The 14,951-nt window shown below is 41.1% G+C and overlaps 1 protein-coding gene across 7 annotated transcripts in view; it reads left to right on the top strand.

Annotated features, from left to right (window-relative positions):
• Positions 1 to 14,951, top strand: part of LOC107387904 (protocadherin-15) — a 514,972-nt gene that overhangs the window by 260,941 nt on the left and 239,080 nt on the right. For all 7 annotated transcript variants that reach the window (XR_011516897.1, XM_054749198.2, XM_054749199.2 and 4 more), the window contains exons 13-16: positions 2,157 to 2,291; positions 5,300 to 5,449; positions 5,633 to 5,724; positions 14,738 to 14,839. Coding sequence is in view for 6 of the 7 variants with exons in the window: in XM_054749198.2 (XP_054605173.2) it covers positions 2,157 to 2,291; positions 5,300 to 5,449; positions 5,633 to 5,724; positions 14,738 to 14,839 (479 nt within the window). In the remaining variant the exon portion in view is untranslated. The remainder of the gene's footprint in view (positions 1 to 2,156; positions 2,292 to 5,299; positions 5,450 to 5,632; positions 5,725 to 14,737; positions 14,840 to 14,951) is intronic.

The following is a 14,951-nucleotide window of genomic DNA, read 5'->3' on the forward strand; positions in this document are numbered from 1 at the left end:
CCACACCACAAAAATCTAATTTAGTCCAAAAATCGGAATTGAGCATCAAGGCCTGCAGTGTAAATAGCCTTGTGTCACGCCCATCTACTTCTGGTCCATGGGCCGATATGTTATTTATTTTCTGATCATGTTTGACACGTGCCATGGATTTAACGTGATGTCCATTAATTTTAACAACACATTCTGATGACAAAAGCTTATTTTTTTTATAGGTTGTAGATGTTGCTTTCTGCGAAAGCACGTAGAGGACTACAAATGTTCGTCTCACCTGATTTATGCCATTGACCAGACATGAAGAACAGGGAAAGGAAAAATGGCTGCGAGTTTCGTGAGCTTCGCATAATTCTTCCAGGATGAAAAAAGGAGCATTAAACATAGAGAAAACTACATAAATGTTTGTTTTAATGGAGATCTCTTTAGGGTTTAAAAAGTGCATTTTTTTTAGTTGAGAGAGAGAGATACTCAGATGAAAGGCAAAACGTCTTCAGAGAGGAAATAAAGTCTGGTTTAGTAGATTTTGAATCGACTGGGATTACAGCTCAGATCCACTCAGGGAATTCTAAGACAACAGGGGGATATTAGATGATGTCTGCAGACGCTGAGTCACTTTTTGGAGACTATCCAGCCTGGGTTCTATTTTAGTGCTTTGCACTATTTTCCAGCCTTCTATATACAAACCAAGTTAAATGCAATCACTGAAGTACTGCTGTGTAAAAATTAACTGCCATAATTTAAGTGCTCTCCGATTGACTCTTGCCTGAGAGGATAGGATCCAGGAAGTCCGGACCGCTGCCAGCCGCGAACCAAAAACAAACAATTACACAAATTCAAACAGTCCATAAAACCTGTCAATAACCTGCTACCTTCTCAAAGATGGTGAAATTAACCTAAACAATTAGCAACTAGTATTAATCAAAAAAAGCTGCAGTTTTAAAGAGGAATAAAAGCATCAGTTACAATGAGAGAGACAGCTGATTAGCTTCTGCAGCAGAAACGTAAAATCTCTGGTCCGGATTTCCTGTTTCAGAAGGAAGCCACATGTTTCATCTTAGTGATAAAAGATCCCAGTAAAGGTTATAAAAAAATAAATTCTTTATTATGTGAATGCATTTTACAGCATTTTAACAAACCCCTGACAAAACAAATAAGGTGATTTCCAAGTGTCCACCTCTTTCCTGCTTTTCTCTCCACTGGACCTGTGCTTTGTACTTCGTTTGCAGTGTTTGAAGTGCCCTATCAGAAGTGCCTGTAAACGTGGCCGTAAAACCCTTTCCCTCTTAAATTACCTCCCAGTAATAATTAGGAATGTATAGTGCTGCAATATTGTTATCGCCCGTGCATTCCCAACAGCTTTGTTTGTTTAAGATGTAGCAAAAGCATTTTGACGAAAACAAGCTTTGGTTCGTTGCTTTCTAAAAGTCTCCTCCCAGCAGGGATGGAGGCTTAAGGAAGATAATGTGTGTGTTAACGTTTGACTGTGAGTTTGCAACAATTGATACACACTGTTATTTAATAATCCTAACCCTGGTCTTTCCTTCACCAATGAGCACAACAATGATGATTAGTCTTAATAGCTTTTATGCACCGTCACTCACTTTTATTAATGTCTGCGCATGCAAATGCTTTCTCTTTTGTAATTGTGTGTGTGTGTGTGTGTGTGTGTGTGTGTGTGTGTGTGTGTGTGTGTGTGTGTGTGTGCTTATTTATGGCTCAATATCCACAACAGCTACATCGACAAGATTATCAGCCCTCTACCCTGCTGAGCCAGCCATATCTGGAATGAGGAGAGCCCTCTCTCTCCATCTCTTGCTCTCTCGAACACACACACACACACACACATGCACACACACAGAAAATATTTCTGTTTGGGTAATGTCAGAGGAGGTCCTGGATGAGGATTGCCTTTCAATCACTGACAGTGAAACTTGCACAGACAGAAAGTTGTAAAACTTTGAGTCAAAAATAAAGTGCACGCATGTGTGTGTGTGTGTGTGTGTGTGTGTGTGTGTGTGTGTGTGTGTGTGTGTAAAATTTTGTTTTACATGATAATTTTGCTGGTTTTGCATTAGCACCTTTCGCATTTTCCCATTAAGTTATACTCTTTACCACAGTATTCAATAAAAACCATGACTCTACCATCTCTCTGTCATTAACAGACCAGGGACCCACACCTCAAGTACTCCTTGGACAGTTACTCCCATGTCTTCTCTGTGTCAGCCCATGGAATCAGCAGATATCTCACTCTGGCGCTGCCCGTTGACAGAGAAACACAAGACTCCTACACATTCATGGTACTGCATTTTTAACATTATTAAAAATATGTGCATTAGGAAGGGTAAGAAATTAAATGTAAAAGCTGTGGTCTTGGAAAGCAAGTTGTATCAAAAGGAGACTGAGAAGACATACTGAGTGGAAAACTGACTGATGAGAGGATGAGAAGAAACAAAAGAGCATGAAAGATAGATATGTTAACCTCAGGCATTTTACCAAACATTAAGGATGGTGATGCAAAAACAGGGAGATGTGTGCTGAGAAGAAAGGTGGTGCACTGATAAAAAGGGAGATCAGGAAGTTACAAAAAACTTTAACAGAGAGAAAGTAGAGAGCAGAGGAAGAAAAGCATCATATTACTATACAGCTCTGCTATTTTTCTCTACAAATAGAACAATTCAATAGTTTTCCATACCCACATAAATAGAAAAACTAATAAAAAGAAAGTTTATACATCTTCAAATCAGTAGAGTGAGCTGATTAATGCTCATCAAACCATCAAAACAATGTTCAGAGTAAAGACTGAAGTTGTGTCAGAGATGCATATTTACCCTGTGGACTGAAGTAGTCTGATTACTTTCTAACCAGTACATGCTGATTACAACATAAAATTCAAAATACAAAACAGTTGATTTATAAGTAAAGGGCCGGACTCAGATTCACTTGTGTGGTTCGTATTCTTGTCTATACCTGAGACATGAAGCGTTTCAGGGCCATTGTACACAAAATTATGACATTAAACAACAAAGTTGAGAGCAGGAGTGAAATTTCGAGAAACCTTTAGCTGTGTTATCTTAAACTCTTGCAAACTTATGATTTAACATCCTTCAGATTTTATAATGTACATTTAGGACTTTCAGCTAAGGCTTTTATTCATGAATTAAGGAATTTAGAATGAAATACTGTCATCTTATTCTTGTAAATGTATTCTTTTTGTTTTTTACCAGTGTTGGCAAAGTTCATTTAAAAAATGTTGCATATTTTCCAAATGAAATGGATCACACCATGACATCCGTCCTCCACACAGCATAGGCAGGCACATTTCCAGGGTCTTCATTTTATGAACGTTATGGTTAACAGGATGTTTTAGCTAAGGCTTTAGCTCTGTGGAGATCCGGAGCTCGTTCAACGAGAGAACGCCCATACTAAACACGTTGTCACGCGGCAGAATGAGCGTGCTAACTTTGACATTAATCAGGCAAAATACGAGCGAGTTCAGTTCATGTTCACCATAAATAAATAAAATTTCACGAACGCGTTCAGGTACAGCACTATATGACACTAGTGGACCTAAGGTGCTTCACAAGGTTGTTATTGGAACATTGTTGTTATTTTTGTTTAATTACTTCACAATCTTTACCCTGAATAAAGGTATCACAGTCTTACCTTAATGACCACCGGCATTTTCCACACAAAACCAGACCTGCCGTGCTAGGGTCTGTTAATCAACTTGTCAGAAAACGTCTGTTAAAGTGAAATTACGACTTTTTGAATATGGATTAAAGGTCAGAAACATTGACAGGCCGAGTGCATATTTTATATCGTTATCTCCAAAAGTGTTTGGCAGACTCGTATCTTCCACATCACTGACTTTTTCTTTCACCCTTTGTTCGCTTTCCTTGTTTTCCCCCACTTTTCTCTCTATCATACATTCAATCTTATCTCAGTGCAGTCCAACTAAACTGCCTCTTATTGACATTGCACATTGCCCTCTGCCAAGCTCAGAATGTCAATTCACATGTTTCATCATATGATGCAAAGCTTTGTAGCCTCATATCTGTTAGCTGCCAAGTTCAGCCAAGGCTGTGTGTGTGTGTGTGTGTGTGTGTGTGTGTGTGTGTGTGTGTGTGTGTGTGTGAGAGAGAGAGAGAGAGAGAGAGAGAGAGAGAGAGAGAGAGAGAGAGAGAGAGAGAGAGAGAGAGAGAGAGAGAGAGAGAGAGAGAGAGAGAGAGAGAGAGAGAGAGAGAGAGAGAGAGAGAGAGAGAGAGAGAGAGAGAGAGAGAGAGAGAGAGAGAGAGAGAGAGAGAGAGAGAGAGAGAGAGAGAGAGAGAGAGAGAGAGAGAGAGAGAGAGAGAGAGAGAGAGAGAGAGAGAGAGAAGCATATAATATGTGACTCCGTGTGTCCTTGAGTGTGTGCATTCAGCAATTTGGATGTTAAAGATGGAGAAGCAAAAGGTCTGGTGTATTGACTTAAAGGCGGAGGTATACGGTAATCATAATGAAAGCCTTGGAGGAGAAATTAGACCCAGAGAGGGAGCACTGGGCAAGATGAAGGGTCTTTTCATTTCAAAGCACTTCTTCAGCTTCTTGGTAGATGAGTTGGTGAACAAGATTAGTGTCAGAGGAGAAACTTATTTGCTGTTTAGGCTTTGTAAAACTATTTGTGTTGTTGTTAAATTAAGACCGGCGTGACTGAAGAAGAAGCGGCAAAGGTCAGAAAAGGATTTTTGTCACGGATGGGTTGAAACTTTAAATCAGCAACGAGGACTTCAAAACAAGCGTTTATCATCCATCTCTGACACGTTGATTAGCTTTGAGTGCTTGATTTTTGTCTTATGATTACTAGTGTGGACTTGTTTGAATAAATGTCTCTATCAGAAAGCAGTGGATTGTTTTAATTTAGTAGACTAAAATTACAGATGGCTTTGACTGTCAGGGAGACAATTTAAACAAAGACCAAAGAAAACTGTAACTTTTTCTCCTGTGATGAAAAGAACTGAATCTGGGTCTTATAACTAAAGCATAGAGCTGTATTGAGAGTCTTAAACAATCTGTGCACTTGTCGGTGAGTTTTGTTCTTTTCTTTTGCTTATTATACACAGATTTTTCAACCCACTGACATGTTGTGTGTGAGCTTGTATAAGTTTGCAAAATAATAAAGATTAGATGAGTCTCTGGAGATCCTCGCCGCATCAACAACACAAACAAATAACCAAGCAAAGAGTAATCAGATATAGGGAGAAAACAGTAGTTTGGCTTTCTTCTTTCATATCATGATTATTTTCCCTTTGTCTTTTGTCCTTTGCAGCTTTGTGCCTCAGACGGCGTCCAGGAGAGTGCTCCCGTTGCTGTGACCATAACCGTGGTGGATGCCAATGACAATACTCCAACTTTTTCAAATGTCTCTTATAGTGTTGAACTGTTCACTGACATGACACCTGGAGTAACTGTGTTACAGGTATCAGCAAACACGTTCATGGGTTACTAACTCAAGGTAAAGTGTGAGCACAATACCCAACTTTCATAAATGCCTCTGTGTGTGTGTGTGTGTGTGTGTGTGTGTGTGTGTGTGTGTGTGTGTGTGTGTGTGTGTGTGTGTGTGTGTGTGTGTGTGTGTGTGTGTGTGTGTGTGTTTTCCCAGCTTACAGCAGATGACCCAGATGCTGGTCAGAATGGTCAGGTGACCTACCGGATATTGGCCGGTGATCTGGGACAGTTCCTTATCGGTAGAAGGTAAATATGTTACAAATAACTAAATATTCTTTTGCTTAGGATGATCAAAAACTATTCAGTGTTTTCTTTCTGTTTTATTTATTACCCAAAGCTAAAAGGCAGAAATGTATGTGTGTGTGTGTGTGTGTGTGTGTGTGTGTTAGGCTTTTGGTTTGATACCTTTTTTCCTGAAGCTGTTTTCCCTAATGACTTTTTGTCTGATGTTTCTGAGACCGTTTTGACTGACCCTGTTTATTCAGACATCTAATGTATTATTATTTAATTTTTTTATGAAGCCGGAGGCATTTTCTCTATGGTCTTATGTTTGACACCTGAGACCTGAGAATGTCTTAAAATGTACACTGTATGCAAGATCACCCGATGTGGTATGAGACAGCATGTACGTTACTTCCCATTTTTAACCCAAACATCTCTAACTCTGTCATTTCTCAATGTAAGAAGAAAAATCACCTAGTTCACGCTAGTTTAAAAATCTGACACAATATGAGCGACCAGGCAGCAGTTGCTTTGGGCTCAGTTCACACAGCAGTATTTTTTAATCGCCAGACATTCTTCTAAACGAGTACACACACATGGAAATAAAAAATATATATATGTTAGCTTTCATTCTACAATGTGCAGTCTGCTGCCTCACAAAACCTCAAGCAGGACTTCTGAATAAAGAAACATATCAGAGGAGCTGAGTGCTGCACGCTTCTGTCACCTCGCTATCTGATACACGTAACATTACTTCGGCTGCTCATTCATTAGTCCTTGAAATCGGAGTGAGACAATCCAACACATTTGATAGCTTGGATTTTTAACTGGAGCAGTTCCGACATTCTTCCAAGCAGACCAGAGTGCTTGTAACACACCACACATGGCGGGAAAGCTGAAAAAAATATTTCACAGCAAGTGTGATAATCTGACAAGTCCATAAATTTTTGGAAGGGGGGAATCAAGTCAGAAATCTGGATCCATGACAACAGAACCTTATTTTCTAATTAAATGTGTTCATCACACACAATTTAATAAAAGCAAATACTACGGTATCAATCAAGAAAACATTTCTAAAAACGTTCAGTTCTTGCAATTTATATCTCATGAAATTAAAATGATCTGGTTCTAATAAGCTTCTAAATAAGGTATATATGCCATGTATTTATTTTTCAAAAACTGGGCCAGAATAAAAATTATGTGCCTGAAAATCCACACAGTCTGACCACATCAGTGGGAATAAAGAAAGTAAAAATGGGGCTGCTATTCAAATGTACCTAATTAACTGGTCATTAGTTTTGTAACCACTTTTATACTTTTATAAACACATCACTTTGCAGTCAACAAGTTCCAAGATGGAAAGCAACAAAAAGTAACTGCTGCTAGAAGTGGTTAAAAGGTAATTTCTAAAGAAAGTGGCATCCATCATTCTATACTGGGAACAATTATTTATAAGTAGAACACACTCAGGGCAGCTGCCAGTCTTTCCATGTCTGAGTGACCTGAAAGGTTAACAACAAAGCCACTCTGTTTAAATGCAGTGAGAAATGTGGATAAAATAGAAATATCATGCTAGGTTCTCCTAGCATGTTGGTGTTACAGTTGGGACACCAGGATTAGAATGTCCTCATTTATCTTTCATCCCAGGAGAAAAAAATAAATTCCGTAAAAAAGGAGGGGCGTTCACAGGTTAGGTTTGAAAAGTTGGAAATAAGCAAACCACAAAACAAGGGGTTGTTTGGCTTTGTTAACCTAGTTTTGTGGAAACCTAGCTCAGCATTTTGTCACAAACACATCCAAGCACCGTACAGCACAGTGGTGGAAGGGTAGTCATTTGGGCTGGTAAATCACAAACCCAAATATTTTAGATTTGAAGGTGTAATATGGAACATAAACACCAGTGACATCTAGGGTGTGGAGGTTGGAGTTGCAACAATAGAACAAGGTTTCCAGTCCTTGAGATACCAGGTTTGATGCAGATTTGTGACATTTTTTATTTGTGTACATCTGTTTTAGCTTAACCCAGGGATTCCCAAAGTGTGGTGCGCGCACCCCTGGGGGTGCGCGAGCTGCCGCTAGGGGGTGCGCGAGATGAAAAGTGTAATGGCTGCGGAGCTCAGAGAAGTCTGTCATATGTCACCATTAGTGTAGAAACTCATTTGTGGGTGGGTCAAAGAAAAAGTAAGTGGGCACAATAAATGTAATTGAAAACAAGTACATTTTTGCACGCGCGCGTGTCCTCCACATGTGCCATAGCTTCATAATAACAATGTGCCGAGCTTCAGCACTCTGGCCTGCGCACGCCGATATGTTCCGTCGCGCGCGCGCGTGTCCTCCGCATATGCCCTAGCTTCATAATAACAATGCGCCGAGCTTCAGCACTCTGGCCTGCGCACGCTGATATGTTCCGTATTTGATCATTTTTAACGGTGTTGGAGGACTCTGAAGGTGGTGAGTCATTCTGGCAGATTGTAATTAACACCTGTCTCATGCGGGTGTTCTGACGTTGTAAACCTCACACACAGAACATTGTGGATGTAACAAAATAACAAGAAATGATTCCCATTCAGGCTGTTGACAGCACGCTGAAGATCTGAAGTTCAGAGTGCGTCTGTCAGAGATCAGACGTGTTCCAGCAGAACCACGGCTCACGGGTGCACAAGTGAGCACATCTGGGTTGGGCAGAAGTAATTTTACAACATTGGTTTGAATTGCGCCAAATAACGAGACGCGGTGACTTGAGCGGCTGTGCCGCGCGCGCGCACACACACACACACAGATTCAATAAGCGCGCACGCTGCTTTAACTCCGGCGCGCTGTCAGACTGAAGGCAGAAATGAACGCTGCCTCCACCGTGATGAAAACTTTTAAGAGGTTATTTTTCATTCAAGGTCAAATTAAGATATTAGCTTCTGGGATGAGTCGGGTCTGCTACAGCCAGTGACTCCTCATGAACCTGACCACAAGTCCTGTGCAGCATTTGTTATTCCAGTCCGCATGACAGCGGATCGCAGATTCAGCCACACCATAAAACAGCAATAAGTCGGTCTGAGGTAAAAGTGAACATCATGGCTATATCTTGTCCCCTATAGACATTTGATTACGCACAAGTAGGTGATCAGCTCAGGTTTACGCAGAGCAGAAGGAAGGAGAGCGCTCTGGCCGCACAGGTTAAACGTTCCTACTTTAAGAAAACCGTTAAATTGCATTGTTTATGTGCTACCTGGACACTCTAAATATTTATTTAAATTGAAATCAAAGGAAATTGTAATGGTATCGAATGTTTATCAATTACTATTTAAAAAATGAAAGTGATGGGGAATTTTTTTAACCCTGTCTGTTTAGCTTGACATCTGATATATATATATATATATATATATATATATATATATATAGAGAGAGAGAGAGAGAGAGAGAGAGAGAGAGAGAGCCATGCCCTGATGTGGGGGCTGGGGGGGGGGGTAGCGTCGACATGGTCGGGACATAGAAGGGGGTGCGCGGCTAAATAAGTTTGGGAACCACTGGCTTAACCTAACTCACTCTGTGTTAGGTATTTTCATTTTCCCATCCAGGGTTACCTGAGGGAAAGCTCAACACGCAGGGGTTGTATTAACAAGACGATCGATTAACCCATACCAGTCTTTACCAATAACCAAACATTTTAACCTTTGCAAAAGCCCTCCAAGAGTATTTATTAAAGACACACAAAAATTATAAAACGCACACACATTTACACACATCCCTTTAGACTCTCGAAAGGGAGACAAACAGGCGCTGGCACAGGGCGTTCTTACTGATAAGCCAGGACTGGAAAGAGGCAAGGTCAAACGCCTGTCTGTTGCCAGGGTAAAATGAACTGGATGAAGCTTTTGTTTAAAAAATAGTAAAATAATTAATAAAATAAAATAATAAATAATGTATCCATAATTTATCCAACAATTTCCCCCCTGTTTAAACTAAATTCATCCCAAAAATTGGCAGAGTAATCAACACCAATCGTAATACCACGATTAGGACATATATCAACCTTGTACACACAAAAAACCTCCAGACAAGTACTGACCTCCAAACAAAAGGGCTGTAAGGGAAGGAACAACCTGCACCACACAAAGGCTACATCAAGGGGCAGACAATACAGAAAGTGTCATTGACATCGTTGAAACCATAAGCGAAGGACATTCAAAATAATAACTGGCAGACCAATAAAACAATAACAACAGGTCTACTACCATCGCTGCAAAGGACCCACCCCCACCACACAGAGAACCACAAAAGGAATAACAAATTTAAAGTAGCTGCAAAACTTTTCAACCTGGAAGAAAATGAATGATTATAACAGTGATCAAGTCAAAACAACTATGCTATGATTGCACCAAAAATCAAAAGATAGCGATTATACTGATTAAGTAAAAGTTATAAAAGAAAATAAAATTAACTGAGCTGATTACAGGACAATAATCAACAATGGTCATAGAATTTGTAGTTTACACTGTTGCAATCATAACAACACCAGCTTTATTGGGTAAAATATGAACCAAAGCAACTGTCATGAGCCTGTCAACCATTTTCTTACCACAAACAAGGCTTAAACACAGAAGAAACATTGTCACAAAAGCTGATGCCAATTTCTTTTTGACAGCCAATCTATGAAGTATGGGAGGCGTCAGGGGGCTATAGCAGCTCTAATTGGGGCAGCGTCGAGGGTCAATGGGCTTATCAGTAGGGATCTATGTGGGACTGCAGTGAGGGGCAGAGCAATGAAGATCACGTTGGGATGGTGTTGCACTTTCGTCGAGATGAAACAGAAGAGTCCTGGTGGTGGGGCCGTCTATGTGAGGGGCTTGGTTTTTGTAGGTGGGGAAAGGGCAAAGGGTCATCACAGACCCAGACTCTCTTACTTCAGCTCAAATGTCCTCGTAGGGATGCCGTCCTTAGGCGATGTGAGGCGGGTGGCAGGGAGCCAAACTGCACTTCAGGCCACACCAGTTGTGTGGCAGGAGAGAGAGCCATTCTGAGCAAAAGGCGTGTATCAACAACGTTGATGATGTTATAGCAACGTGGGATCCTGTGATGGTTGGGATGGTGAGGGGCTGTCTTTTTGGTCAGGGAGCCATGAAACCAGACGGGAGATTTGGGGTACTGGATCTTGACATTGTTGGAGGCAGTCACAGCATCATGTGGACGGACCCAGGGGGGGTCTCAACCACCAGATGCCATTTCTGTTGTTCCTCCCAACTGCTGCTGTTTCCTCTCGTTCCGATGCTGAGGGGCAGTTCCAGGGTAGAGTGCGATCACCAAACATCAGCAATGGTGTGGTGGATGGACCCTGCAAGCTTAAGGCAGATCATTTACTTATCTGCTGTCCTCGGTGAGCTCGCATGAGGATGGCGCAGTCATGGTGGTCCCATCAGCAGCAGTTCCGCAGCAGTGGGAGGGATGAGATGAGTGACCTTGATGCCCCATCTGGTAGCAGCACTTGCATCAGGACCCCAATCTCCTTAGTTTCACGGCCTGTAGCGAGAAAGCACAAAAGAGTCTGCAAGATCACTGTGGAATGTGACTTGTCTTCAGCAACGACCATCCAATATTCTTTCTAATCAGTCCAATCAGGACCCCCAATGGGGCTGAAATTCACCAGAAACTTGACCACCACAGTCCACATGGTATCACCCTAAGCTAAAATCAAGACCACACACACATGTGAGGTCAGCATACAAATAGGACGAAGAAGGCTGGGCCCTCTCGAGTTACAGAGCTACAAAATACTGGGATGGACAGAAAATGCCCTGAGACATTCTTTTATGAGTTAAAAAGGACCATGAAATACAAACAAAAACCTAGCACTGCGTTCCCCCTAACGTAATTGTTTGAACAGCAAAAGATAAAATAATAAAAATAAACACAATGTCATATCTGAAGACCTGAGTAAGGTAACCCATTAGTGAGCTAGAAATATGGCTCAGTTTTATCAATAAACCACATGAAAATACAATCATTAACTCAGGTTCCATGATATATTAAACTAACCTACACCAGTAATTTAAATAACCCATCAATGGTTGACAAGACTCAGTTAACAGGAAGTTTCTAGAGATATGAAAGGTCCGAACACCTTTTTGAAGCAGCAGTTCAAATCATTTTTGTCCATAAATCCCAACTGGGTAAGAAGTCTGCTTATGGCAGGAAAACGAAGAAGCGAAAAAATCACTAGTCAGGATGTCCTTAATTGTTTAAAGACTTAGGGTCAAAACAAAACATGTAAACACCACCCACAGAAAAGAAAAGGTTAACATATATCGCCCCAGGACTGAATAAACTCAAACAACATGAACTCGTCATAATATAAAACTATTAGATAAGAAAAAAATTGCCTCTCAGCTAAAGAAAAGAACAGAGTTTTAACCATGAACCCTGAACAGGGTAGGAAATCTAGTTTCTGACAGTCTGGGGCCACTGCGTCTGTTTCAGGGTGGGTGAAGGTCAAAATAATCAAACAAAATCTAGCTCTCACAACCCTTAGAACATCACATGATAAAAACCTAAACGCATGTATCTAATCCTAGCTGCCTGACCTATTCAAAACAAGCAAGTGATAAAAAAAAATTAAACAATGGCAGACCACCCTTACTGTAGCAGTACTTAAACAAAACCTCACTAAGCAGAACTAATAACCTGAAGATAGTTGAGGCTGGTAAATGTTTGCTGGTAGAAACCATGATTGCACTGCATTGCGTTGTGTAGAATTCCAGTACCAAGACCGAAGAAAATATCCCAGTAAAATAAAATAAAACAGAATAACTGAAATGCTAAGACAGAATATGGTGAGAAGAAACCAGCTTAAATTTAGAAATAAGCCAGTACCAAAACCAGTGAAAATGGTCAGAAGGTCCCACTGTAAAATGTATCAATCAAGTCTCACAAAATCAGCTCATTACTCCAAAAAAAACGACAAAGGTCAAAATTAAACCACTTCTTTCTACATTTACCTGATTAGTCAAATCAGTCAAAGAAAACAGGTAAAAGAGTTCGTAAGATTTGGCTCGGGTGTTTAGACTGCCAATTAGGGCTGTCGCGGTTGAGGAATTCCCCCTGCGGTGATTCAGGGTGGCTTAATATTGCGGTGTGCGATATTATTGCAGCCCTTTTTTATTGCAGTACTATCTAAACATAATGTTTACACATTTAAAAAAGGTAAAAAATTGCCGTGCCTTCTTTAATAACACTTTACTGAATGCAGATCAAAGGGCAGTAACAACACAGATCGCAGTAACGCTTGTTTCTCCGACAGTCCGACTGAACTTAAAAACAACAAAATTCAGGAGAAGGTTAAACTTTTAAATGCAAATTTGGCTGCAGCATCTAACAAATAAGAAACAAGTCCCCATTTTGTTTAGTTGTTTAAAATCAAGCATAAAAATCACATGTACCGGGCGCGCGCGCGCGCCGGGGGGCGGGCGCACTATCATTTCACTTTCACACACACGAATGACGGTGATTTATAGCTCGGTCACGTCCTTGTTACCCACAAGGAAAACCAGCATGTTAACTACGGTTTGAGAGAGGATCTGAGAGGGGTGGCAACATTTGCAGCAACACTGAAAACCCTCTCGGATGGTGCGCTCGTTGCACTAACACACACGTACTTGCGTGCGACTCTGGCGAGCAAAGGGAATCTCTCCCGGTTGTTGCTCCACCGTGTCACGGGGGTTTTCTTTAGGGTGGATGCATTCCTCCTGCAGGTAGCGAGTGAGCTCCAGCTCGGCTCAAACTCTCTTTGGGACGGCTGCAGAAGCAGTGCTTCTCCGGGACTTCAGCAGGTCTCCGAGCATTTATTTATTTATTTTTGCCGCTGGTGGCAGCTCTGTCTCGGCCAAGGACTCTGGCTGCGCAGCAGCTGACATACTGAAAACCAAAGTGCTCCCACAGGAGCGAAGTAACGTTTCGTTTTGATACCAGTGCAGCCATCCTTCTCAACATGCATCATTGAGTTGAACCAAGTTCAGTAATCGCGGTGGCGCATGATGCAGCGCGGTGGGCTTCTTCATATCGCGATATTTCATTTTTGCGGTTACCGCGACAGCCCTACTGCCAATGTAAACATTGGGCTGAGAACCTTCATGAGCTGAGCTGAGCTGAAATTTACATTCCATAAAGGAACAGGTTTACCAAGAGTAAAATAGAGACCATCTTGAGAAAAAGTTACATTTTTAATCTTAATCCAGTAGCAAAAGGTGTCCTCGGATGCAGATTAGCTACCGCACAGCTAAACTGTCCCCGCAGGACAAAACCAGAGTTGTGTTAGAATGAATATATCCCATTTTAAATTTACAAAGGCTGTTTCAGTTAAAGGGGTTAAAGAGTTTGTAAGGCACTTTCTTTACAGTTCTTCAATCATATTGAGCAGAAGCTATCCATGAGGCAATTTACAACAGTCTATATACCAGAGAACTTAAAAATTATAATTTTACAATAATTTCCCTATAGTTCTGTAGCTCGGGGTCAAATCCTGCAGAAAAGTGAAATGTGTAAAGGGGCTGGGTCCTTTCTGCATTACGGGGGACTACTTAGCAAGGTCTAAAAACTGCATCATCTGCTCCTTAGTCAGGGGTGTTGGGGCATTCAACATGGTGTCCTGTCTTCCTGACTGGATCTGCCTTCACCTGACAGCGTGTGTCCTAAATGCCGGACTGAGAATTTCTATTTTTCTCCCAAGTTGGTGCCCAACTCTAATAAGCTAATTAACTCTACAAACATGCAAGGATTTAATCAAGACTGACAAGAACAATTGTAGATTGATGGATGGATGCATAGATGGATGGATGGATGGATAGATGGACAGGTGGATAGATAGATATTTGCACGTTTTCTCCAGAGAGATTATAGCAACATTATTAAAACTGCACTGTCTTTTAACTTCCACGAGGAAAATTGCCAATTATCAGTTCTGTGTGGTGAAAGAAACCTGCTAAAACATGAAATGTTAACTAAAAGCATGGTTTGAGTTGATAAATGTACATTTAATAACCCTTTTTCACAGCACTGGGATTATCACCGTGTCACAAGGCGTCAAGCTCACCGTTGGACGGCACTACGCTTTGACAGTGGAAGCCACTGACAATGGGCCTTTACCTCAGAGAAGGTGAGGCATTCTCCACCTGCTTCACCACTCATTTCTTGTGCCTGTATGGGGCTGAAGCGTGAAAGGTCATCAAATTTCCACAGCTTTCACACTCATCATACAACCCTCCTCT

Source organism: Nothobranchius furzeri, chromosome 16 (assembly GCF_043380555.1).
Source record: "Nothobranchius furzeri strain GRZ-AD chromosome 16, NfurGRZ-RIMD1, whole genome shotgun sequence".
In the NCBI taxonomy this organism is placed as follows: domain Eukaryota; kingdom Metazoa; phylum Chordata; class Actinopteri; order Cyprinodontiformes; family Nothobranchiidae; genus Nothobranchius; species Nothobranchius furzeri.